Below are 27,527 nucleotides of genomic sequence, written 5' to 3'. Positions count from 1 at the left end.
ACCTGCAGATCTTTCAGGAAAGATGCCTCTGTGCGTAGAAACCCAGATAGTCCTGCACGTCTCCATCCTGCAGGCTGCACCGTGCACCTCTGTCCGAGGGGTCTGCAGCTAAAAGAGTGTGCTGCAATCCTTCATCCTCCCCCCCGTCACTGTATGTGTACACACACACACACACACACACACACACACCAAAAAGCTATCTCTTAATGGCAGTGAAATCCCCTGGATGGACTGATGGACGGAGGGATTACAGAAGTAAAGAGAAGCTCTCAGATCAAAAGCACAGCGGTAACTTACACACACACACACACACACACACACACACACACACACACACACACACACACACACACACACACACACACACACACACACACACACACACACACACACACACACACACACACACACACACACACACACACACACACACAGAAACAGCATCAAGTTGGAAATGAAACTTGAAATGCAGATGTTGAAATGGATTAGCGGATCAGCCTCTCGCTATCAGCTGTGATATGATGACAGGAGATCAATAATAAATATGTTGAGTAAGATTATTGTATTTAACGTGCACAAGGCCGGGGAAACATGCACGTTTGCCCTCTTTGAAGTGGTCTTCTGGGGGAAACATCAAATGAATTATTGGTATTTTTAACGTCGTGTTTGCAGGAGCACGAGTCGCCCATGATTAATAAAGTTGAACCAGATTTAACCACCTAAGCGTTTCCATATTTATATCAATTTCTATTATGGATGAAACATCAGGAAAGAGAGACGGGGCCATTCATTTAAAAACAGGCACAAAATGAGGCCTTAAACCCACAGCTGATCATTTGAGAAATGATTGAAAAAAAATTGCATAAAAGCTGAAAAACCCTTTATTTGTTAAATACATTTAAAGAGTTTACTATACTATCATATATTTTCTGTTTAGTTAATGACCATTTATACCTGTAACACTGATTTATGGTGGGTTAAGTTATCACTTTAATTCACTTTTTCATGACTTTGTGACACAGCAGGATGTGGAGCGGAGTTGCCGTGAATTATAACTTCAGTTGAGTACTGATAGGACATTTTAAATAAGCAGGGCCTTGCTGTCAGCTACAGAGCAGCTGCCCTACCACACTGAGGCAGCCTGTGAGAATACTCTCGATGGTGCAGCGGTAAAAGTTATTCTGGATCTGAGCGGACAGGCGGGCTTCCTTCAGCCTCCTTAAAAACCCTTAAAGGGGCCTTATTACTCTACATCAGTGTGTAGTGTCTCTCCTGGGACATGTCTCCATGCTCTAATGTTCAGAAAGCCCTTTATTTTTTCTCGTACTGCCTGTGCTGCAGCTCCTCTTTTCACCCTCTGTCTGAAACCAGATAAATCAAATTCTGAGAAAAAAAAGAGGACATTTTGAAAAAAATAGAAACTGAAAAGAGTGAAATTCCTTAAAGAAATATCAAAGAAGTCAAATTTAAAAAAAACAAAAACAAAACAAATTCTGACAAAAGAAAAGAGGAAATTTTAAGAAATTTTAATTCTTGAGAAGAAGATTGAGGAGAGATGAAGCCCTTAGCCTGTCAGGTACAACCTGTTGGAGGGCTGGCCAATAGGAGCACAAGTGTAACAGTGATGCCACTGTGTTGAACAGCAACAAAGCACGCTGTAGTTTGAATAGTCAATCTGATTTCTGTTGTACTCTTACAACCGGATGCAGAATATATCGGAATAGCCAATTGAAACAAAAGCAGGAAGTCTTCATCGCTGTGCAGCTCCTTCAGTGACGGGCTGCTGCACCCTCGGTGTCTCTCAGAGAGATACCTATGCTGGTCCTTCCTTCATGCAGCAGACTGCACAACCACCCCGATAGACCCCCCCACACACATAGATTGGAATACCCCAGACCTCCAATAACAGCCTGAGCCTTTAACTGTGAAATATAACCTGCAACTGATCACCGCGGTGTACATATCTGCTATTCAGTTTGTTTAGTTAGAGTGATATTCATAACAGCTGCATACTTAGCCAGGATTGACTGTTTCCCTCTCGTTCTCTGCACGCTGGGATCATGCTCCCCGCTGCGGGACAAATAAACGATTTCTGATTCTGTAGAATAAAGTTTCAAACGTCCTTCAGGCGTTCTCACAAATCACCTTAATGGCTTTAAGAAATGCAAGTCAAGAGAAATATTTCCCGTAATATCTTTCCCTCGATAAACAGCTAAGGCTAAATGTGTATTTGATCAATAAAAACACTAAGGCAGATATTCCACGCCCTCTAATGCTCCCTGCTGTAAAGTTTCTCCCTGACATTTCGATGAACACATCCGAGTAATCATTTCCCTCGTTTCCTAAAATTGTAGCTGGCTTAAATGTAGTTTTTGTCTGAAGCCGACATTTTTATGTTGGGGTTAATAAAGTAATGCTCATCTTATAAAACTGAGATTTGCCAGACAAACTACATTTAACACAACTTTAGGAAACAAGGGGAAATTAAAGATGATTATACGACATCATTTCACCTCAAATGATTTAGCTAATTGTACACATTTATAAGCCAGTAAATCCCCAAAAGCTCCATGTTCTGTTCTAGGTTAACATTAAGATGTATCCCCTTTATCCCCCGAGTCATTACAGATGAATACAGTGAACACCCTCACACACCTTCGACCCTGGTTTGACAAAACACACAGATTACATGTAGCTGGCTTCAGTGTACTCTGTCTGAAGACTGTCCAGATATCCGTCCTGCTTTTATTCATAATGACTTGACTTCACCTGAAATGGTTTTGCTAATCGTGCATCTTTATAAGCAAGTAAATAAAAGGGACATCCCAAACGGCTTTGAACTCATTGTTTGGGTCATCAGAGAAACAGTGAATAAGGTTTACACCCTACAACCGTCAGCCTGGTTTGACAAAACACGAACACACAGCTGAATTTACAAATGAAAACTTTATATTTTGTCCAAAAGAAATGAAGCCTGTCCTAAACCAAAGGTCCTCTGCTGCTACAGGAGTCTCTACAGGAAACAGTTCAAACATGCTGGAGTTTTCAGGATTCTTTTTTGCATTCAAACATTTTTATTTTGGTAAAATCATACAATTTATTTGCACAGCTGAGTATTTCCCATGCAGTGCAGTAGCCTCTAAGCTAATACAGAAAGCAAAGTCTACGTCTAAAGAGCTCCGGGTTCTCCGCGGGAACGTGGAGAACGTCCTCAGGTTTTCTCGCAGGAAAACGCGGCGTTCTCCACGTGCACGCGGAAATAAAAATCCAGAGGCGTCATATATGCAAAATACAACAATGAGAATAAACCACATGTTTGTTTCTTTAAGGATTGCCATGTGCCAGACATTCACTGGAGAAGAGAAATCATCAGGTCAAATTAGAGATAAGAATCACACGATTGGAGAGTCAGCACTGATATGCTTCAGGAGATTTTGATGCTCTTTGACAGCTTTATTTCCAAACCTTGGCATGTTGGTTCAATTCCATTTCAAATTTTGTTGACCAATTAATATATAGATAAGATGAGCGGCCCTGAGGAGGCCCTGAAAACAGCTGTGGATATTATTTACTGAGTCCAATGTATCTTAAACATTAAAAAGCTCACACTACCCCGAAATATATAAATTTCACGCATACAGGTGACATTCAACATTCAAGTGCCAGTGTTTTTTGTACTGTCTTTTGGTCAAGTTTCTGAAACTTTCAAAGAATCACTTTGAGGCTTACAAAAATAAATATTTGTCAAAAATGCTTAATAAATTACACAAAACTAGCAGCAAAAAGTAGAATCTAGAAATCTGTGCAAATGGCTAAATTCCCCCCAAGACTGCTAAATCCCCTGGTCCCAAATAAATCCTGGTTTAAACGTTGAGAACCTGTCCCCTTTTGTAAACAAGCTGCGTCGTTTTCTCACAATCTCCTCACACACAATATTTGGAAGCTTTAAGGACACGTATCCAAGAAGACATCTATATAAAACTCTAGATGTGCAATAAAAGAACTTTTTCTTGTAAAACTTGATGGGCACTACGACGACGACGAACAAGGGCCTAAATCAAGTAGCACCATTCAATCTCAAGTTCTCAACACTAGCCAGTGCATCCGCTTTTTAGATCAATTTCTAGAAAGTAAAAAAACAAAATAAAGGTTTTCAAGGCACCCGATGAGGAGCGTTGTCTCCCCCTCTCGATTGGCTGCTCCTCTTTGAGAGGAAAAGCCTGCTTGTGGCTTCACGGAGCCGCAGATTTTTTATACTTGACTTTTTACAGGAGGAAGTGGCCCGCGTGTTCGGGCCGCCTCCACAGCGTCACTGCACGGCGGCGACGGGGAAGCCAAAGCCGCAACAATACCGATGCACTGACCGAATCTCCCCGACCCCCCTGGTGGGGGAGGAAAGTGTCGCTCTACCCTGCGCTGTCTTCCCGATAAACCTCAGTGATGAACCCTGCCTCCAACGCAGCTTGAAAAAGAGAAAACGTTTGTAATTAAGTTAAGCCTGCGACTCAGTTCTCGTGTCCTTCCTGTTCCTTGACCAAAAAACAAAACACTTGCAAGCGTAGAATACCAATGTAGGGGCCCCCCCCCCCTTCAGCGGCTGATTCAGTAAACACTAACACCACGCTGTGCCCCCCGATGCTGTGGTCCTTTATGCAACGGCCATTTTGAACTTCACTTTCAAAGATGGCAGGCATTCTTTGTTTTCCAGAAAAATCAAAAAAAAAAACGTAAAATCTGGTTTTTTTTTTGATTTCGCACCTGCACCGCCAAAAATGTCTCAAGTAAATAAAGAAACAAAAAACACCGCCCACTTTAACGTTAGCTAGCACTTGGTAACACTAGCTGCCGTTACACCGTCAATTTTGGAGTTTCGAGTCCGAGCCTCAGCGACGCGTCGGAGCTTTAATGACTTCTGTGTTTCTTAAGATAACATCAGGAATGGCTTTTCAAAGACTATCCGTTTAAAAAAAAAAGAAGGAGCCTGTCCAGGATAGAGTGAGCAAAACAAAGAAAACGTTGTCTCTTCGGATTTTAAAAAATGCGGTTGCTTCACGGAGTGGCCCGGGTGGTATCAGACTTGGTACTGGCTCCATTAGCTGTGTGTAGACTACAGACGAGGCTACGTGATGTTCCTGCGATTAAATTTGAAGTTCAAATGGAATCGTGACGTCAGAGCCACAATACCTTGCCAAGGTTTGATTTGCTTATTATATATTTTTTTAAACCTTTTTCTTTTTTTTCACCAAACAAAATATCAAATAAAATCTAATTATTTCAGTTGAAGAGAAAGCTCTCGGCCCTCTGGTGAAATGAAAACATGGATACATATATATTTCCTGTCTAAATTCCAGAAGGCACAGTACATTAACATACAAATGATCCTCAGGTGGTTTTCGATTGGTTTTTTTCCTTCCCGCCTACTTCCACAAAAAAAAAGAACAAAAATACTTCTTATAACAATGAAAGTCCGAAGTTGCTGTCGGACATTTTTGCAACGTCAGCATCCATGCTCGTTCCGAGGTGCGCTACCCCCCGCCCCGCTGCAGTCTCTGGGCTGCCGGTGGCTCTCCGTGGTGTTGGGTTTGTTTGTAAGCGTCGCGCTGCTTGCTGCACCTTTCCTTTTTGTCGAGGAAAGCGGATGGCAGAGAACCAGGGTTGGTAATGTACTGTGTGTCAGTGAAGCTACACAGGGTTAGGGTGTGTGTGTTTTATTTAGTTATGGTCTGGCCTTTAAGTTAACATGTGGTTTCCATTGGGTGCGGTTGGCAAAAAAGGCAACCTGTTCCTGTCGGCGACTAGTTGCCCCACCAATCCACGCTGCTGGAGTGGCTGTAGTTTCCCCCGTAGCTGTCGCTGTTGCCGTAGAAGTTTCCTCCGCCGCCGCCACCGAATCCACCTGGACAAAGAGGTCAGAGGTCAGCAAAGAAATGTAACATCAGCAGTCTTTTCCTTGTAGATCAGAATACCTTTATTCGTCCCACAGAGTATAACTGAATTAAATCCTACCCTAACCTTTAATACCAGATAGGATTACGCAAAAAGTGGCGTGTTAACAGACTGAGGGCGTGTCGTTTCCTTACCTCCACCTCCTCCAAAGCCACGGCCTCCTCCGGTGCTGCGACCGCCGCGGCTGCTAGTGAAGGCTGAGGGACCGCCGCCGGGCGTCTGGCGGTAATCTCTGGCTCCAAATCCACCGGAGAACCTGGACAAGAACGTACGAGTGTTTAAGGAACAGAACATCTCACTGTACAACTTCAAGGCTTCAACATCACCTCCAGCTACGCAACGTCAATATAAACAAGACAAAGCAACAGAGAAGAGCCAGACTCTTGGAGGCTCAGTGCTTTGGGATAAAACGGAATCTGATCTAAAATGCACAAGAGACAAACCATCTGAGTTTAAAGGTTTTACAACCAAAGCTAGACATTAAAATGTGCCCAGGGTCACATTAACGCTTGTATAGAAGAGGAGCCGCTCGCTGTACCTCTTGGAGCGTCCCCGGGTGGTGCTCTTGTGCTGGTGCTCGTAGGCCAGGCTTTCAAGCCAAGAGGGAACCTCCTGCTTGGCCTCCACCAAAATGTCCAGCAAATCTTTGGTTATGTTGCTGTTTTTGTCGTTAAAGAACGACGTGGCCAGACCTGCAGGGAAAACAGAGGGAGGTTAGACGGTCGTTCAAAAAAGCGAGGTAAGAAACACGTTTGATTTAGAAAAATAAATAAAGAGGAGGGTCATACCAAGGTTGCCCACACGTCCCGTACGGCCGATACGGTGAACGTATTCCTCGATGTCGCTGGGCAGATCGAAGTTGATGACGTGCTTCACGTTGCTGATGTCCAGACCTCGGGCAGCCACCTGGACAATATTTTAAAATATATTAAATATCAAGATGGTGTTTATACAAATTACAGAGAAGAGTTTGGGGTTTTTAAATGACAATTTGGCTTCTAAAAATATAAGAACAAGTCAAAAGGCTTTGCTGTGTTCTGGTTTTATCGCCGTGTTAATGGAGGTGAAGAGACTGTCTTGACTGGTTAATAGGGACTAGATTATCTACACACTCTTGGTACTTTGTGGGGTTAAATCGTGTCACTAATTTATACCAAATCCTCTAAAAACAGAACTTATACCTCAGAAGAAAACTCAACCATTCTCCTTCTGTATAGAAATGTGGCTTGCCTCTCTAAGGGGGGGTTTAACCATCTACCCCTCACTGTTGAGCGGAAACACCTCCCTCTGTTACGAGCTAAAGAAAGAGGGTCACTCACAGCTGTAGCCACCAGGATGGGGCAGCGCCCGGATCTGAACTGGTGCAGAGCCTCCTCACGGTCCCGCTGGGATCGGTCTCCGTGGATGCTGGTGCAGGCGTAGCCCTCGTGGTACAGGAAATCCTCCAGAGCATCGGCCCCCTTCTTTGTCTCCACGAACACCAGCGTCAGGGACTCTTTACCTGAGCAGCCGGAAAGGTGGGGAGGAGAGCAGGACAAAAGAGCACGAGGGGAAGGGGGAAAGAGAACATAAGATCATTCACGACTGGGGGACAGGGGCAGGGATGGAGCTGAGTCACTACGGGGTAGGAGCAGGAACTTAAAACTGGCTCTAAAAAAAAGCTTATGAAGTTAAAATCAAAATGACATGGGGTGCATAAAAAAAGAAATCTCGACAACACTGGCTGCAGATGTTCTGCACACATCACTAAAGATACATAATGTTTAAAATCTGCATGCTCTGATTATGCCATTCTTTAGGGGCTATAACCAGCATGTGCATTGGTTTTTTAGCTCAATACAGGTAATGGTTGACAGGTAAAGAAGGGTTTCTGTTCATGTCAATGGGAGAAATACCAACAGTATTTAAAACGAGCACCTTCAAAATAAAGTAGCATTTTATCATCATATCTGTAACCACATCACCAAATGCTTAAAGCCATGTAATGTCACTCTTCTTTATTCCACTGTAACCTACTGTATGCTGTAACTGTTATGTGGAGGGTGTAGTGAGAGGCGTGCATATAGTCTGTGTCTGTATGAGGGTGTGTTTATGTCTTTTTAATTATGGTTTGATTTGTTATCAGTTTATGTATTTTGATATCTTAGGGTGCCTTTTAAGATCTGGCTAGGGACAACAGATGGAAATTAGCATAGCAGCTAACTCTGGCTTATTTACAGCCATTTGTCTGTTAATCAATGAGCACTGTCCCTACCAACTAAATACTTAAAATACCTTTATAGGCTGTAAAGTGAATATGCACTCAATAAATACAGGTTATATTTGACTGGATTAATCCTATCGACAGAGACCCTGCTTTACCCAACCGCCAAGTGTGTGTTTAACCAAGGCTGTGCATGAGATTTATTACCGTGTCTTTACATAGTGTCAGCTGCACCAGAAACAGAACAAAAGCAAAGTGCATCCCTTGTATGACGTAGAAGTCACGTGTTTGTGACTTTAAGTGGGAAGGAAAGAGGAGTGGAAATCACCAGGGAGTGCTCTACGGGAACCATTAAAATAAACATTGATTGTTCGTTCTAACTGGATCTACAGAAACTTTTGTATTCCTGCAAGAGGATTAAATCACGGCCGTCTGACTCATGGAAACTGAGCGCTCTTTCTACAACGAGTCAGGCAACGCGTTGACCTTTGTGCCGGTGTCGATAACACACTAACTCTACTGAGTGCAGCCAACACTACAGTGTGTGTGTGTGTGTGTGTGGGGTGGATGTTATGCACTAGAAGCTCTTATTGGAAAGAAAATGAGAGGAAACACAAAGATCAAACGAGGCACAGCTGGGGACAGGGGGGACAGGATGAGCTGTGGGATGTGATGTCTCTGTGGGTCAGAGTGAAATGGTTATAATATGTTCACACTTACCCGGTTTCTCTGGAGCCTCTGTCACATTTTCATCACTGGGAATAACTAAGATAAAACCAAACCGGCCGGTAAACGTAAGGCTTCTCAGTACACAGATATGACAACTTTAGATCAACATGAGAAGCTAAAACCCCTCTAAAAACACCACCTCTCATAACCCCTACATGACATTTAGATTATGATTTTACTGTACATTTGTTAGCAGATAAGTTTCCAAAGTCAACATTAGCTCAATATGGGACAGACTGACAAACACACATGATACTTTAGAGCCTAACAGGACCTTTTTTGGGAGGCAAAACCCCACTTTTTTCTTTCCATATACGTGGCATGCTTTTCTCACCTGTAGCATTGAGCAGGTCGAGCAGGAAGGACCTCTTGTCGTTCTCCTCGACCCACACCACCTTCTGGGTGATGTTTTCTGAAGTGGAACCGACACGGCCCACTGCCAGGAAGATGTAGTCCTCCAGGAAGTCACGAGCAAGGATCTGAACAATAAATGGAAAGGATTAGTACGCAGGGGAGTTAGTCTGTCTATGCTCAGGGTTTTTTTGACAAACGTGGCTTGAAGCCTCTTAGGTCGTACCCTCGCTTAAGTGTCAAGACAAGGAGACAGCAGCAGCTACCGTCACAGTAAGTCATCTCTCTTTGATATCAACCAACATTCAATACAGAGTTTAATAAATATGCAGAAACACTCCTGAACAGATCTCAGGAAAATACTTTTGCTTCTCCATTTCTTTGAGGCATCATTGGATTCAAATTAAAGGGAAACTTTGAGTAAGAAAAACTGGGGCACTGATATGCATCATAATATTCTGTATATTTGACAATCTATCGTACCTGGATCTCCTTGGGGAAGGTGGCGCTGAACATCATGGTCTGGCGGATGCCTTTAGGCGGCATCGTGTCCTGCTCCACGATGCGTCTGATCTGGGGCTCGAACCCCATGTCCAACATGCGGTCAGCCTCGTCCAGGACCAGGAAGCTGCACACACACATTTCATGTTTAATAACCAAACACTTAAAGCAGGCGTTTCCATCGGGAGAGAAGCAGTTTTAAAGTGTGGATCCTTGCGTCTTATACTGACTTGCAATAGTCCAGGCCGATCTTCCCCCGCTCCAACATATCCACCAGACGTCCCGGTGTCGCCACCACCAGATGGCAGCCTCGCTCTAGCTCTCTGATCTGCTGGCCAATGTCGGCACCGCCGTACACAACGCAGGGACGCACACGAGAGCGGTAGGCAAACTAAAGACAGAGAAAGAAGGGGAAAAGTGTCAGCTTCAAGCAAATTCTGAAAAACATGTTCTTTTTTTTTTATGTAGGGCTGTACCAAACGGTCCAAATGTTATTCGGTACAGCCCTGATTCTATAATAGGAACTCGACTGCTTTACTGTCCATAGAATGTAATTAAAACTGGTTTGCTCACCTTTCTCGCCTCGTCGTAGATCTGTGAGGCCAGCTCTCTGGTGGGGGCCAGGATCATGGCGATAGGGTACTGCTTACGGCGGCCATACCTTCCATTATCCTGCATTTAAAAAAGACATGTCAAACAAACAAATCCTAAATGTATGCAGGTTAGTTTCCAAATGCTGTGCACGTTCTGTTTGCAGTACCTGTCCGCCATTCTTAGCAGCTGACAGCGCTTCTCCGGGCCCCTCGCTGTAGATCTGACTCAGCACCGGCAGCAGGAAGGCAGCAGTCTTTCCGGAACCTGAAACACAGCGGGAGGTTTTACTCAGTTATGAGAACCGACAGGATGAACAGGTTCCTGAGAAGGTGAATGACTCAATGATCAGATCATTTGTCTCTAAATTAAGTTAAGTGTTTCATATGAAGAAGAATTATACTTTTAAAGCTCTCAAAAGGCAACACTGAGAACATTTATCCATCATAAGGGAATGTGAGCGAGAGCGTTTTGATTGTTATGCATGTACCCTGTCCTAGCTTTAAGCTAATTCTTCTGCGCCTTGGTTTCATAAAGACACTTGCATCATATACTAGTAATTAGTGCCTCACCAGTCTGTGCGCAGGCCATCAGGTCTCTCTTGGACTTGATGATGGGGATGGCGTGCTTCTGAACCGGGGTGGGGTGATCGTAACGACTCATTCCGATGTTCGCCATGATGATCTCCCCCATGTCAACATCGTGGAACTACGGGACACAGACACGCCGTCAGCAAACGCTCATATAGAAACGCAGTTAGGGAATGCATGCATCACAGCGCTATAGACTCACGGTCTCAATGTGAGGTGGGCAGTTGCTTCCTGTAGCCTCCACAGGGATATCGTCGTACTTCTCAAAGTTTATACCAGTGTTGCTTGCAGAGAACAGCTCCCTGGGAAACACAATCAGCCAATGTGAGCATCGAAGTCAACAGTTTTGAATTATTGTTTGGGTCATTTATGAGTGATCTTACGCTTCCAGGCGCTCGTTGGGAGCGGTGAGCTTGGACCAATCTTCCTCTCTGGATTCGTCCGACCAGCGGTTTCCGCCTCCGCCGCTGGAGAAACCCCCGCGCTCGTATCTGTAAACAAACAGGGAGGAACCATTAAGTTCTGAGCCTTCAAGAGATGTAAATTCCAGGTTATCTCTGGGAATTTATAATAGCTGAGGGGAAAACATGTTCCTAATTCACATAGTTCCAGTTTTATAATGTACAGTATTCCAGGTCATCTCATTTTACTTGACTTGTATACAAGTTCATTATTAATGCATTTTACTTGAAATATGTTCTCCCTTGCACTTTATTTTTTTTTATCTTTCAGGGCTGCAATATTATTAAGTAATTCATTGTGTACACCAGTACCAAATAAATATCTATAGGACTTTAAGATCCAACTACATCCTTTGCTGTGACACGTTTCCCACATCGCCTAAAACAACATCTTAATAAAAGTAATAATTCCTACAAACCTTCCCCTTGAGTTTGACCCACGATCGTTGAAGAAGGTAGACTTTGACCTGTCGTTGCGTCCGCCAAAGCTGTTGTAGGCGGCATCACGAGGAGCTCCTCCTGAGAAGTTCCCTTCACTGCCAACTCCTAGAAAGAAGCGGATAGAGAGCCGTCAGCCATCTTCCTTTCTGCAGAATCAGCTGAAATCAAATGCCGCCACTCTCTTACCAAAAGGTGGCGAAAGATCCCTTCAAACTAAGAGCACGGCTACTGTTAATTATTTATAAAAAAGCATGATAAGGTCCATTATGCATGTGCAGGGTAACAGCGTAGCATCTGTATGACAAGGGTGGGGGAGGGCTTCCATCTTAAAGGGATATTTGGGATTGTGTTTGAAGTGGCGTGCTGTGAGGTACTGCCTTCCTACAGAAGATGGATCGGCTCGCACCAGGTTTGGAGAACCGGTTGCCTTTTGTGAAATGCAAATATCTGTTTCTCCAAATTGGGTGGTGCGCAGACCCCCCATATTCTGCAGGTAGACACTCACACCACACCAAACCATCAGAACTATCCCTTTAAACTACTCTGTCGTTCTCCAAACACCGGGGCTATAGTTAGACACTGTTAAAGCACGACAGGGTTTTCCCACCTGCATTCTGTAATGGTTGATAAAACGAGCCTCCACCCCTGTTACCACGGTAGGCGCCACGCCCACCTCTATCATTGCGAGGGGCTCCTCGTCCTCCATAGCCCCCATTAGAGCGGTTGTCGTGATAACCATTCACATATCCATTGCTGCGGCCACCGTCCCATCCGGGTGAATCTTCAGGTGGAAGATGGCACATTTAAAAAACAAAAAACAGAATGAAAGGCTTGTGAGGAAGAGCATAATGCTGCACATGTCACTGATCTGCGTCAGAAAGCAAGTTCACATTGGCCTGACTAGCCGTTAAGTCTCTCTTAAAGTGACGGGCTTATCGTTAGACTGACAGGTGGGATGCAAGCAACTCCACTAGACAGAAAGGTCTTAAAACATTCAGAGGGAAACGTTGTTCAATATAAAAAAAGAGGCAAAAATATGCAAAGCAAGTTCTATACCCGTTCAAGAGCGAGGATGCAAAGGAGTTGGATCAAAAATAATCATAATCCATTATCCCAAAAGCCCAGCAAATCCTAGTTGTATTGTGAAAATGTGGATTTAGGTCAGTTGTAGACGCATGTAGGGCCTCTCAGAGCTGCATTGCAATTAAAAAAAAGCAAGAGAGGAGTCGCAAAAGTGGGGTGCAGACATTAGAACGTGTTAGTGCAATGATTCAATTTGATGTTAGTTTTCAAATCCCAAAATCCAAGTACTGCATGGAGGGGGGGGGGCACTGCTATCTGACAACAATGATGCATGTGCACACTGAAAACAATGCAAAGCACCTCGTGCAGCAGTTTCACAGCCAGAGTTTCTCAGACAGCAACGCAGGTGACGTCACATCAACAAGACATCTCCAGAAACCAGTGAAGTAACTGTTCTTCTCTAAGCAATGTTGGACTCACCACATTCAAATAAAAGGGTCACACTGTTTTTACCTGATGTGTTGTGCAGGTTTTCCATGTTTCAATGGGGGGGGGGGGATCAAACTTGCATGGGTAAATGTCTCGATGAAATGTACCCTTAGGTTTAAAAAGGCTTAACCGCACGTATTGCAAGTTTGGTAGTAAACAAACTCACAATTTTGATTAGAGATGCATGATCGAACGCCATCCAAACCAGAGTTTTTTCAATCCAATTAACCATGAGCGCCTAATAATACACATACTGCGAGACAACTCATCCTTTAGTCAAGCCGAGGAAGTGAAAGCGTGCAATCTGTAACATCTGTTAGAATAATCCAAGGAGGAACCACCTAAAAAAAACCATCAGACAATTATTTTTGATTCATTCCAATACAAGTTGGAATGAATCAAAAATCTTCTGGGAGAAAGAAAATATGTAAACACACACCTCTACAGTGGAAAGTGGCACATTGATGTCAATAAAAGCTTAACAATTCCCACCCCTTCTTATAAGTCCAGGCAAAAAGGGTCGAGGGGAATCCAACAGTGCTTGTAAAAAGGAGAATATGTTCCTTAGTACAGTGTCGCATATTCCAAGGGAGTCTCGTGTCCCTCAAGACTGCTCAGCTTCCAAGACGTCATGATACAGGACTCCTTTGACTTTTAATAACCAAGAACTTCACATGGGGCTATAAATTACCCTGAGACAGTTTGCTTAAAACTGAAAAAACAATCCTCTGGTGCAGTAACAAGCAGGTATAAAGAAGACTTAAAGGCAGCTCCAGACAATAGTTAAGAACCAAATAAAGCTGTAATCATTCTGCTTTCATTTAAAAACAAATATCCCTTTCAAACACTACGAGTCAGCAGTTTTAAGAATATTTAGGTGACTGTGTGCAAAAGTTAGTCCAATTTCACACCGCAGAGCTCATCTAAAGGATGCATGCACTTCATTATTGAACGCATAGTCTCTGAAGAAACAAAGAACAGACTTGTAACACATAGTGGGATTGGGTTTTGGATGCATCAACGTAATCATGGTTTCTTTGCAAATAAAATGCCTCCTTTAAATGTTGATTATGCACATTTATTTCACTGCGGAGATCGCCTCGTAATTAGTAAGAGAGTAAACAGCGATGCAGTGCAGTCTTGAAGGTATCAAGCATCATTAGCCAACAATACATAGAAAATGAACACTGAGCAGTCCCTCTACTTTGAAATCCAAAACAAACGTCCCTTTCAAACACAACAAGTCAGGGATATGCAATAGAGAAAAGGTGGCTGCATCAGCAGATGTTGGTTCAAAAGTTAGCCTAATCTAAAGGGGGTTTCACCAGGACTGTTCGAGTTGTTGGAACAAAAGCCTGCATTCACGCATTGCACGGAGCACTTTTACATAGTGTTTTAGTATGCTGTGAACAGAGGCAAAAAGCTACATGGTCTCTGAAGAAGAAACAGAGTAATAATAATGACTGGGATTGAGTAAGGCAAGCTCAGTTTCCTGTAAATGAAAAACCCAAACTTTGAAACTCATGATTGCAACTTTCACTGCAGAGATAGCCTCGTTATTAGTAAGACAGCCACCAGTGATGCAGAGCAGTCTTGAAGGCACCATGCACCAACTTCAAGCTTTGACAAACACTGTGTTACCCCTGAATCCTGCTACCCTTTCCAGGAAGTGACAAAGCAAGGGCACATTGACTCTGCCTCGGTGCTCAACTATGTACGCTATGAAACTCTATGACTTGGCATGCAGGTAAAGGGCAAGGTATACCACGTCTGTTGTGCCAACCCCCACTGTAGGCATGGTAAAAGGCAAGCTCTTGAGAGGCAAGTCTTGGGTAACCTGAGCAAAGGTAGGGAAGCAGGCTATAAAAAGACTCTCCCATAATTCCTGGCTCGTGCAGCATGAGTGCGGGGCTTGAGTTTACCCTAATAGTTACCAATCATACAGTCATCCCTTCCTGCAGTACAGTTATGTCTGTGTCTTGCCTGCCATGGTTTGTGGACACTGTAACTTTAGGGACCTTGCAGTTGAAATAAGGGCTTCAATGTGTGGTGAGAAAATCATTTAAATGACCTTTTAATAGATTTAAAACTCACTTTGGTTAAGAGAAGCATTATATAACCCAGCAAGCTACATAGAATGTATCATTACCTATATTGTAATTCTCATTGTGATGGCAAGCATCCCAGCAGGAATAAAAAGCACATCAATTAATCAAGAGCCCCCCCCCTCGTTTTGCACTGGCTTTGCTGGTGTGTAAAATGGCTATTTCATGCATCTGGAAATGCAGGGGTTGCCCTCAGCGAAAGCAGACAGAAGGGACTTACAGAGGTTTACAGGTGCCACTGAATAACCGTACTGTCTACCAGCGGAATAAGCATTTCCTGCTGTGGAATAAGAAAACAGTCAAACGAGAAGAAAAGGTCAAGTACAGAGAAATGTGTTTAAATTACCTCTTTATGGCTTCAAAAATCATTGATCAGAGCAGCCAATAGCTAGCACTCCTTTTGTCCGGATGTGTGAGACAAGAAGTGGAGATAACCAATGAAAGTAGTGCAACTTGTCGGAAAATTTGAATTCTGCCTCGTTTTTGTTCTCGTGATCAATCTGGGGTGAGATTCCAGGCTACAGCCATTTTACAGAACCACTTTTCCTACGTCCTCCAGGCCAAAATAAGCTATCAAATAGAAAACCCCCACTCCACACGGCGCTCTGCGGGCGCACCGCGTTTGTTTCCTGTTATTTTTCTTTTTAATAATACCTCACCCATTTTCAATTGTGCTTGCTTTTACCATGCTCTGATGGGCTTTCACCATTAACGAGACCACCACGAGCCAAACCTGTGTTGATGGTCTGACTGAGGCTTAGCGAGAGCTTTGGATTAAACTCACCATTTCTGGGTCCCTCTCTGTTTCTCAGGTGAGGTGGAATGTAACGCCCTGGGGAGGAGGAAGAAAAACGACGCGTCACGCACCACAACAACGATTCTCTCAGATATGAAACATTGCCACTTATTGACAAGCTAAAGATAAACATGCATAAAAGAAATTCCCTCACAAGAAAGACACTGTTACAAGTAAAGCTACAACAACAAGTCAACTTTACTATTTGAGATCTACTAAAACACTACGAAAATCTAATTTAAAAACTAAACTTAATAAATGTACTTTAAAAACTCCGTTACTACCTTTTTAAATTTGGAAAACATCTTCTTTAAATAACAACTTTACAGGATTATATTTGAACTGATCAAGAGATTGTTAAAATGTACGTTTGCAACAGAAAAAAGCATGCCATTAGCCCCTCTGTTAGCGGATGCTTGCATCTGAGGTTGACCAACTGATAGTGTAGCAGATTTAATGCAAAGTACTGTTAATTATCAGGGAAATAATGTGGGCATTGACTTGTTACAGATTGGTACTGTCCTGCATTTAAAGTAGAAGTATAAAAAGTACATTCAAATTCATCTTGAGTACTAAATGTAATAGCACTTTTTATGCTTTGTGGCCCATTTCCGAATCATATGAAATGACTTGTTGAATTTACTTTACTTGTTAGTTTTTTATTGGTTCTTCGTGCCTTCCCGGCATTCATTTATTCTAAAAAATACATCTCACATTTCCTGGAGAACTGTGGTTTTCAAACATAACTTTAACGACGTCATCAATAAAACAGTAACCACAATTACATGAGGAAAAAACGGAGGTAATCTCATCAGTCTTTACATTGACCGGTTTTTAGAAAATCAGTTCAAATACTTACTGCCAGTTCCTCCGCCTTGTCCGTCAGCGTTGTTCAAGTCTAGGGCAGCAAGCTAGAAAAAAAGAGGGGAAAACTCAAGTAAACATTCACTATCAAGAATGAAACTATAAGTAATGCAATATAAGGAGAGAACCAAACAATGGCACTTGTGAAGTAACCGGATAACATTGTCTTCAACGTTTGGCTCTCAGATCCACTTTCACTTCCCTTCGGTTTTCTTACAAAACTAGCTTACACTGGGCCCATGGCGCGATGCATTTTGGACACTTCCTGACAGTCAGTATCAAAATGGCCATAAATACAGAGAGCACTCTGATGCATTTGTAAAGTGCATATAAACCCAAAACATATCACTCCCCTTTATCTAGAAAAACCCTGAGTTGACCTTTGATTTTAGTCTTCAAAGCATTTTAAATTGAATATCAAAGAATAAAAAATACGGTTAAACGTTGAGCTACTTGACCATGGACGTTAGACCAATCTGTGCAAATCCTATGTCCTTGCTTCTTCTCATATTACATATAGACTGGGGGGCTGATTTCTCTAACAACTTCTAGTTCCGGTGATCGAACAGGATCATGTGCAGTTAAATAGTACCCAACGGTTAGGTAGCAAACTGATGAATTTAGTCTCTTATATACCTATTTAACTCAATATATAAGTTCAGAAACATCAAATGGTGGCTAACAATCATTGTAACCAAAGACAATGGGAGTATGAAAATAAATAAAAACTACATTCATGTATTCAGTAATTGTGTATGAACGTACAAGCTGAATATCAAAGAATACAAATGTGTGCATTTATGACTTAATGCCATTGCTTCGGTTCATATGACATATAGTCTTTGTGGGGGGGATGGGTCATAAAGGGTCATTTATCCAACAACCAACACCAAGTCCTTGGCCATCAAACAGGGAAATGGAGACAAATTCAAAATATATACAATATATATATACACTATGAGTAAAAACAACTTATACAAACTGATGAAAAGTATCTTATTTACTTATCTAGTAACTGAATAGATGTGTTTCAGAAACACTATGGGGGGTAAAAACCATTGTACTGGTATATAAACTAACCAGTTAAATATCTAACATAGGTAGATACTCGACCAAGTGTTGCATATAGTCTTTGGGATTACGTGTAAAAAAGAAACTGGCTTAAATTAAAATATAATGTTTATATTCCAACCAACATCTAGTCCCTGCCCACCACAGGGAAATACAGACACATTCAAAAGATAATACACAATATTTAATTAAAATACATTTAAGCTAAGAGTAAAAACAGCTTATAGAAACTGATGACTTTAGTCCCCTATTTATTCATCTCGAGATCTGGGTTTCAGGAACAGTAATGGTGGCTTAAAACCATTGTACCCACTGCAATAATAAAAATGACTTGAAAAGCTGAATAGTCATTTACTCGACCAAAGACTTGAGATCCATCTGTGCTAATTTCATACCGATGTTTCTTAAAATAGAGTCTTTGGGGGTAATTGGGATATACACTTGGCTTAATGTATAGTCCCTGGTCATTAAACAGGGAAATGCAGACAAATTCAAAAGATAATACACGCCAATTCAACAATATCTATTTAAACTAAGAGTAAACACATATTATACAAACAAATGACTTCAGAGCCTTATTTATTTTCCTATTTAACGCAATAGTTATATTTCAGAAACATTAATGGAGGCTAAAACCCGAAGCCAACATTTTCTCCTGCGCCACGTTTCAGGTTGAGAGGCCTAGCATTAGCATTCGCAGGATACCGGCAAGATCAAAAATGTTACCCAACCGGGTACATTTCCATTCATAGAAATACATTTTCACAACACATAGATGTGTATCAAAGGTCAAGACAAGTGTTGGCCTTTTAAGTAAGTGAAACATATCACTAATACGGCTTTTAGTGTCTCGTAAAGACGAGCTCCGCCATCACAAAAATCCTCTCGAAATCATCTCCTCCATTTTAGCTCGATGCTATGCTAACAGTAGCTTCTTTCTCATCGAAACTTACATGTGCGTAGAGGAAAATAACCACATTTTTAAAGAAAAACACAACATGTGAACAGTTTAAAAGAGGCACTCACCTGCTGATCTAGACCGTGTGGATTATCAACGACCACATGACTCATAACTAAAGAGAGTAATGGGGGATTATTTCTGAAGAGAAAAGGAATTTCTTTGTTAGCACGAAAACCGGCTAATGCTAATATTTTTTTTCTGTTTAAAATTACGTTCGACCAACGGTTACCTGTAAAAAGTTAGCTTGACGATTACTTTAAATAAATAAAACGATGTTGCGTTATATAAATATAAATTCCGTTAGTTAAGTTTCCAAATGAAGATGATGAGTGTGGAGCTGAAGAAACAGGAACTCTGCCGGCAGGTTTGACCGTGGTGGAATGAGACACCGACTGTTCAAGTAACGCGAGATATCACCTCTCTAACCCACAGGCCGTCGCTCTGTTGCGCAAGTATCGCGAGGTTTTGTTTCTTCGTTTGGATTGGCGTAGTGGCTGAAATAAGTATTTGTTATATAAAACAAAAAACAGGCCTACATTATATAAAACATAAAAAAGCACATCCTGCATTTAAATTACAAGGGGAAAAGTACATCAAAATACACTTTATGTAACAAAAGTAATAGCACTTTGTAGGTCCCATTTCTGAATCTTATATGAAGCAACTGGATGAACAGTATTTATGCATGAATGTACACCTCTTTGCTGGATATCTTAACCTATGATTTTGTATTTATTTATTAGTTTGTTTATATTTTCTATTAGCTAATACTATGAATCTATAAAGTGACTCAGACGAACCATGAATCAAAAACATAATTATTTATTTAAATAGGGGAGATTTGTGACAGTTGCTTCTTTTAGGAATTAATTAAAAGTATTTAGCCTGTACGTTTGACTTTGGTGGAATCAGACGCCGTGTTCAAATACCGCGAGACATCACCTCTGTAAACAGAACCCTGTTGCGCAAGTATCGCGAGGTTTTGTTTCTTCATTAGCAGTGGCGTAGTGGTGGAAATAAGTATTTGAGTTTTAAAACAAAAACAAAGTAGGCCTACATTATGAAACGCAGTGGTGGTCGAAGAAGTACTGAGACCTTAAGTGAGAAGATTTACTTAATTAAAAAGTATGGTCTCAAAAGTCCTGCAATTAAAGTCTTACTTCAGTAAAATAAACCAAAAGTAATAATACTTTTTATGACCCACTTCAGAATCATATATGAAAAAACTGGATTAACAGCATTTATGCATGAATGTACTTTACTTAACCTATGTGTTTATGTCAATATTTATTTATACATTAATTTAGATTTTTGTATAGGCTTATAATTGGTATAAAAGTCACTAGGAAAAATCAGAAACAAAATCAGAATTATTTAACTGAGGAAATTGGGATATGCAAAAGTTGCTAAGATATATATATTTACACAAACATCAAAAATGAAAGTCCTGTAACTTTTCTTTTATTTAAGTGAAGGACTTAAACCTGTAATAGAATAGTTTGCACTGAGGATGAATTACTTTTACTTAACTATGAGTCCTTTTCCTCCTCTACTATTCTTTATGTACTCAAAAAAACAATTAAAAGACCCTGTAAAATACTGACGGTGTCGCACAGAGCTGCAGACGCCTGTACATTTATAATCTTTCCATAAACTGTTTCCCTCTAATCGGTTCCAAATGTTCTTTAAGATCAGGAGGGTCAGGCATAAGCTCCACTAACGTCTCTAACATGCAAACACCCTCCTCTTCCTCCTCCTTCCTGCAGTGGGCCTTCTGTTTGAGCAGCCTGTTCTCGTCATTTATCCCTAACTCTATGCACAGGGGGGTGGGGGCGCATATGTTACTGGCATAAAGTACCTGAGGTAAGTGGCTACTGGGAGAGAGGTCAACTGGTGCTGAAATAATCCCCCCCACCTCCCCACCCCTTACTCTGCATGCATCACTTCTATTCAGAGTGGGGAGTAGAAGTACTCAGATCTTGAGTAAAAGTAGAAGTACTCAGATCTTGAGTAAAAGTAGAAGTACTCAGATCTTGTGCTTAGTAAAAGTAGAAGTACTCAGGTCTTGTACTTAGTAAAAGTAGAAGTACTCAGGTCTTGTACTTAGTAAAAGTAGAAGTACTCAGATCTTGTACTTAGTAAAAGTAGAAGTACTCAGGTCTTGTACTTAGTAAAAGTAGAAGTACTCAGGTCTTGTACTTGAGTAAAACTAGAAGTACTCAGGTCTTGTACTTGAGTAAAACTAGAAGTACTCAGGTCTTGTACTTGAGTAAAACTAGAAGTACCAGTGTAGGAATACTCTGTTACAGTAAAAGTACAGCATCAAAAGGTCTCATGTTTTGACTTGTTATTGAACATTAGTCATAAATGACGTACACCGTATTTCCAGACAGGTAGGGCCAGGTGTACAGTGACTCATTGAAATGTTGCTCAACTTGATTCTGTTGTGTGTGTGACGAGAGGACCAGCTATTCAAACCGGTCTCCTTGGTTTACAATATGTGAGCATTCTGGTTTTTAAGGAGTATAACTTTATTCAAACATAATCTTCAGGGTCGACCAGAGAAGCCCTGCAGATGTGTCGATATGCGTATATAAAAAACACTTTTTCAGAGGAAATGATCAGAATACTTCTTGGGTAAAAGGTGAAAAATACTCATAGCTTATGACTGCTTTTGTGGATATCTCTCTATGTTTCCAAAGGATTATTGTATTATTTTAGGATGTAGTCAGGACTTGTTGCTCCCTCTGCTGGACAAAGAATGGGGTTAATAAATCTGTGTGTGGTAAACAGCGCCCCATGTGGCTGCTGAAAGACTCAGAGAAACCTCACTGGAGTCAAACCAGAGAAAAATGTTTATTCGAGCAAAAAACATAAAAAATACTGATTATAAAAGGACACACACACACACACACACACACACACACACACACACACACACACACACACACACACACACACACACACACACACACACACACACACACACACACACACACACACACACACACACACACACACACACACACACACACACACACACACACACACACACACACACACACACACACACACACACACACACACACACACAGTAGTGAATCATCTTTCCTAGAAGGCAGCAGGTATCCCATGATGCACTGAGTGTCGTCACCAGCCGAACATGTACTCCATCGCTTTGGAAACCATGCTGTCGTCCTTCCTGGGCGTCTGTCTGTCTGATAACACCTTAAAACACGCACATAAACACAAGTTATATTTTTGTGCACAAGGACAGAAAAAGGTTTATGTTTTTACAATCCTGTCTCCTTTAAGTTGACCAAATGCACAGTTCAGACGGTCACAGTGAATCTTGAGGTCGGAGGTCACCTGGTAGTCGCTGCCGGCCGTCTTGCACTTGTACCCGGCGCTGAGCGGCCTGATGGCGGAGCGAGGAGTGGACGGGAGGGCGGAGGAGGAGAGGGGGGAGGAGATAGCTGCACTGCTGTCCATCACACTCTGAGGAAAATAGAGAAAGAAAAGGCTTCAAACGTGGATCAAACGTGCCCTGAAGGCGGCACATGACTTCACGCCACCACCGCTAAGCTAAAGGCGGCTAATGTTGTGGAGGACGTTTAGTCGTCTCATTTAGACACTTGTGAGCAGCTGCCGTTTTTAAATTCACCAGTGGGGTATTTACTGACGTATTTTAGGTCGTAGAATAAACATCTCTTCAGCTTGTGTTAACCATAGACTTTATTTCCGGCCAACAACCAAAAACACATCCAGAAAACTTCCAAATGAGGGGACAGGAAGTCCTAAAATGCTGACCTATTTCCAGGTTTAGGACTCATTCCTGCACCTCTCTCTCCCAGGTACTGACCTTGTCTATGCAGGGTTTGACTCCCACCATGATGGCATCTCCGAACACTTTCCCGTCTTTGGACAGAGCTTTCCTGGCCTGCAGGCTGGACTGATACTGAAGGTGCATCCAGTTACCAGGAGACGCCATCTGTCATCAGGAAATCATCAGAACACTTCCATATTAGCTTCTACAAGACGAGTGTTCACTTGAAACATCTTCAAACTACTGCTCTTGCTTCTTACTTCATCTAAAGCATGAGGATTGTCATTTCTTGCCCCTTCCCTCTTGTCTTTCTAAATGTGTTAATGCATATTCATGTATACAGTGTATATAAGACAGCTGTAGACTCAAACCGAGTGGATCTCACCGTGTGTTTCAGGATGTTTCCATACTGAGCGAACTGCAGCAGGATGTAGGAGGCTGAGGCAGGAGGAAAACTAACACACACACACACACACACACACACACACACACACACACACACACACACACACACACACACACACACACACACACACACACACACACACACACACACACACACACACACACACACACACACACACACACACACACACACACACACTCTTAATCTACATGTATGTACAGTACATTATGCAGTAATAGCAGTATATACTTAGAAGTATAGATACCCGAACACAGTGATCCAGGTCTGGTCCAGCTGGTCGTCAGACGACAGAGACTCTCCCTGACTGTAGAACGGATCCACCTGAGCTGGAGACAGACACAGCTGCACACCTGCACACAGACAGGGAGACACACAGGTGAATACAGACAGAGAGACACAGACGGGCGAGTACAGGCAGGGGGAGACACAGGCAGGGGGAGACACAGGCAGGGGGAGACACAGATGATGTTAATTTGCTTTTAAATGATCGTCATAAAAGAAAAAACCCTGTAACGGCACAAATCTTATCGCAATATTATTCAAAACAATCGCAATTAGTTATTCTTTTTCCAGCTCATGCACCGCTAAGACATAAAGAAGTGCAAAGGCCAGAATGATGCAAGTTGAATACTGTGAGTAAAATAAAGCCCTGTTTTATGTTATTACATATAAATAAATACGTGAAACACAAACAGCTTTATGACCTAAAAAAATGCGGTACCTGGAGTTGAACCCCCCCGGGACGACAGAGGAGACTGCATGACTGGAAAAGCCTGAGAAAGAACAAAAAGAAAAATGGCTTCAAGCCTAAAGTGTTGTCACTCCAGTCCAGTTTATCATTGAGCTGCACTCCCAGGAACTTGCAGGTGTTCAGCACCTCCACCTGCTCCCCCCGTTACTTGTCAATTGTAATTTAATTTATAAAAGGCTATGCATTAATACACAACTATTTATATGCATTGTAGTTGCTCATAGAGTCTGAAAACAGGAGCTGAATTTCCCACTAGGGGAATAAATAAAGGTTCATCTTTTTCTTTATTTAGGTCTTCAAGTGCATGAATTTTAAAGGTGTCCTATCATGCTATATCTGAACAACATATTGTAGGAATATGTGTTCTGCTCAAAATATCAAACAGATCCCCCATTGTAGCATGCCTCACCCCCCTCTGTTTCAGCCCTGTTCCTGAAGTCCTGATTCTGTGACTGGAGCTTTAAATTTGAGCTGAGCTGAAGCTGGCCACGCCCCTTTGCAGCATCATGATCTCTCCTCTGAAGAGAGAAGTTTCAAACAGAGAAACTCAGCTAAACGCTGCCGTGATTAAACCCCATATTATGCTGCAAACCACATCCAGCATTATCTCTGAAACACTTCTCAGAGTTCACCTCTAGAACAGAGACATTATACAACGACTCTCAGTCCCTCCTGCAGACATCCTGCACAGAGACACAGAGGTGCTGCGGAGGGGATTCAGCTCGACCGTATATGGGGGATGATAGGTTGGGACATGTCACGTGGGCGGGACGTTGCCAGGAGTTCAATGTAAAGCCAGCTCACATTTCAGTTATGATGTCATATTGGCAGCAAATCTGGATCAGCTCGTTTGTACCCCGGTTTTTAGAGATGTGGGTAAGGAGGAAAAGAGCGAGGGTTGTATTTTCTGACACTTTGTGAGTCTCCTTACACACCAGGGACAGGCGTATTTTGCATAATAGGGGACCTTTAAATGTCCTGGTGCATCAGAGCTGTACAGAAGTCATGTAACTATTACTGTAACCCATTACTTCCAGCAGCGAGTAATGCATAACTTTAGTTCAGTAACCCCCCAGCACTGCTGCATGCTCACCTGTCTGTGTGTTTTGAGGGGCGTCGTCAGAGTAACCAGGTCGTCATGGATGCTGCGAACAGGGGGGGCTCCACTCTTGTCTTTGGGCGTCGGGACAACAGGCTGCGGGGCCGAGCCGCCTCCACAGCCTCCTGCATGATAGGACACACTGATTAATCCACGGAGTACTCAACAACAATCAGCTGATAATCTGAGCGGCGACTTCCTGCTGACCTCGGGGCGTACCTGGGCTCTCCATTATGGATGTGCCCAGGGTGAAAGGTCGGGGTTGGGGGGTAGTGGGAGCTGGAAGGTCCCCCATCAGGAAGCCGGGTAGAAACTGAGCTCCGGGGGTCGGCTTTGGAGAGGTGGGGGAGCCCAGGGACATTGGTTCGGTTCCCACTGAGAGACGGGTGAACAGGGTTAAAATGGGCCAAACAACAAACCACACAATACGGACCGTGCAGTACAGGCACCTTTCTCGCAATACTGATTAATAATCACCTTTTTCTTATTATTGCATGCCTTTTTTTTACCTGATTGGCCACTTTTTGCTGTAACACTACATTAACCCGACCTAATAAAGGATTTCTGATTCAGATTAACTCAAAGCCACATATGTTTGGTCCTTTGTTTTTGTTTGTTAGAAAACGCTGCTTGCGTGTCCTTTAATGAAAGTTATCATTAAAACGAACTTTATTTTACAAGTACATGTGGTTTTGTGTTGCTTACCTTTTCCTCCACGAGCTGGGACTTTATACATACATCACTTTTCCATACACAAAAGGTGGGTGCTTCACAAACCAAACAAATAGACAAATTACAAAAGATAAAAACTATACTATCTCCCTTCCCAGGTAATTCCTCCTCCAGAAACGTGTCATTTTCAAAACACACCATGCATAAAGTATACTGTCGTCTTGTGGTTATTCCCTCACAGAACTAACTTTAATTTAAACCAGTTTAGAGAGTAACGCATACTGGAAAATTGTAGTTGAGAACCAAGTAGCATAAAATGCGCTTTCAGTCTGTGATAAGATGATGCACTTTTACTAATGTTTAACCGTACGTTTAAACCAGAAACAAACATGCAACCCTGAGCTAACGGGCTGTCCTTGCAGGCAGGGGATTAATAAACGTATAACTAATATCAGGACATGATAAAAAAAATTAAAAAACGGATAGAGCTGAGTTATCAGACATGTCTTTTACCTTGTAACTCCATCTCGATTTTCAGAAAGCAGGAAGTTACGCCGGTTAAAAAATGTGGCCGGCTAGCTAACGAAGCTAACAAAGCTAAGTAATATAATAGTACGACTTCGAAACTTCTTCTTGAATCAAACTAAGACATCACATAAAATGTAGAACCAGATAAATTCAAGTAAAATGGTTTTAAATGTCTAATTTATCTGTTTTTAGCTCAGATTCAGAGCTTCTACTGGAGAGGGAAATGTGTCTTTACCACACACTTCCGCCTTGTCCCAGCATTCTGCACTCTGATTGGCTGCCACTCATGCACTGATTTGCTCTGATTGGACAGTACTCTTATAATATCCCCACAGTACGATTAGTATGGGGGGGGGGGGGGGGGGGTTTCTCCACTTTTAAAAACTATTTCGGATGTTTTAAAAATAATAGTAATCTTTTGATGTATGATGTACTTTATGTGAGTATAACTATAGATATGTATAAATATGGGAAACTCCTTTCTGCACTGACAATAGTCCGGACGGCACATAAAGCCTGCACTCTTGCACAATAACTTTGGCTGCACTTCTCTTCTGCACACATACATGTGTATATTTTCAACAATACGGACTTCAAATGTATATATGCCCACATCACTTCTAATTATTCTCTGTTCTAACAGTTTGTTTTAAATCCGTTACTTTTTTATAATGTCTAATATTTACTTTTTATTTCATATCCCATATTTCCATAAAGTCAAATAAATACCACAAGCTAAAGAGATGCTAAGAGACCAAGTAAATGCAGGAGTGTATATACATGTGAAGATAATAAGCAGAATGAGATTGAAATACTGTACAGTGAAATGAAACACAGTTTACTGTAGCAGTGGCTGAGGGAGATGAAACAGAGGATACCTTATTCCTGAGGTGTAACGCGGGTTACTAGCCCATCTGGTCCTCTGGGTGGTTGGACTGACGTAAATCTTTGTTTCTATATAGAAGAATGTTTTTGCATATATATGAGAGGCACACAAAGAGGCAGCCTGACAGCAGACTAGCAGGACAGTAATTCAGTCTGAATGGGTTTTCAGTGTTGTTGAATCCATTTCTGACATGTTCAGGATCAGAAATGGCAGCTT

General features: G+C 42.1%; 2 protein-coding genes across 9 annotated transcripts; both read right to left on the bottom strand.

The window, feature by feature from the left end:
• Window positions 1-2,927: 2,927 nt before the first annotated feature.
• Window positions 2,928-19,515, bottom strand: ddx3xa (DEAD-box helicase 3 X-linked a). Of its 7 annotated transcripts, none has more exons than XM_063887775.1 (21): window positions 19,352-19,515; window positions 19,188-19,260; window positions 17,086-17,137; window positions 16,215-16,262; window positions 15,651-15,710; window positions 12,421-12,594; window positions 11,792-11,918; window positions 11,295-11,402; window positions 11,114-11,213; window positions 10,894-11,029; window positions 10,491-10,588; window positions 10,304-10,402; window positions 9,961-10,121; window positions 9,713-9,857; window positions 9,213-9,357; window positions 8,870-8,914; window positions 7,266-7,447; window positions 6,735-6,852; window positions 6,485-6,638; window positions 6,081-6,202; window positions 2,928-5,896 (listed from the first exon to the last, which is right to left on the bottom strand). In XM_063887775.1, exons 2-21 carry the CDS (start codon window positions 19,230-19,232, stop codon window positions 5,796-5,798), a joined length of 2,220 nt encoding a protein of 739 aa, XP_063743845.1. In that variant the 5' UTR covers window positions 19,233-19,260; window positions 19,352-19,515; the 3' UTR covers window positions 2,928-5,795. The 7 variants fall into 7 exon arrangements, with proteins under 7 accessions (XP_063743845.1, XP_063743849.1, XP_063743847.1 ...); XM_063887779.1 differs by having other exon boundaries at window positions 12,487-12,594; XM_063887777.1 differs by lacking the exon at window positions 8,870-8,914.
• A 2,450-nt stretch (window positions 19,516-21,965) lies between these two features.
• Window positions 21,966-26,699, bottom strand: nup35 (nucleoporin 35). Of its 2 annotated transcripts, none has more exons than XM_063887174.1 (9): window positions 26,411-26,699; window positions 25,433-25,600; window positions 25,220-25,350; window positions 24,097-24,148; window positions 23,620-23,725; window positions 23,334-23,403; window positions 22,985-23,113; window positions 22,492-22,620; window positions 21,966-22,350 (listed from the first exon to the last, which is right to left on the bottom strand). In XM_063887174.1, the coding sequence occupies exons 1-9, from the start codon at window positions 26,421-26,423 to the stop codon at window positions 22,273-22,275; spliced, it is 876 nt and encodes a 291-aa protein (XP_063743244.1). In that variant the 5' UTR covers window positions 26,424-26,699; the 3' UTR covers window positions 21,966-22,272. The 2 variants fall into 2 exon arrangements, with proteins under 2 accessions (XP_063743244.1, XP_063743245.1); XM_063887175.1 differs by having other exon boundaries at window positions 25,445-25,600.
• Window positions 26,700-27,527: the final 828 nt, after the last annotated feature.

This window comes from Eleginops maclovinus, chromosome 7 (assembly GCF_036324505.1).
Source record: "Eleginops maclovinus isolate JMC-PN-2008 ecotype Puerto Natales chromosome 7, JC_Emac_rtc_rv5, whole genome shotgun sequence".
Lineage (NCBI taxonomy): Eukaryota > Metazoa > Chordata > Actinopteri > Perciformes > Eleginopidae > Eleginops > Eleginops maclovinus.
This window is presented reverse-complemented; position numbering and strand designations above follow the sequence as displayed.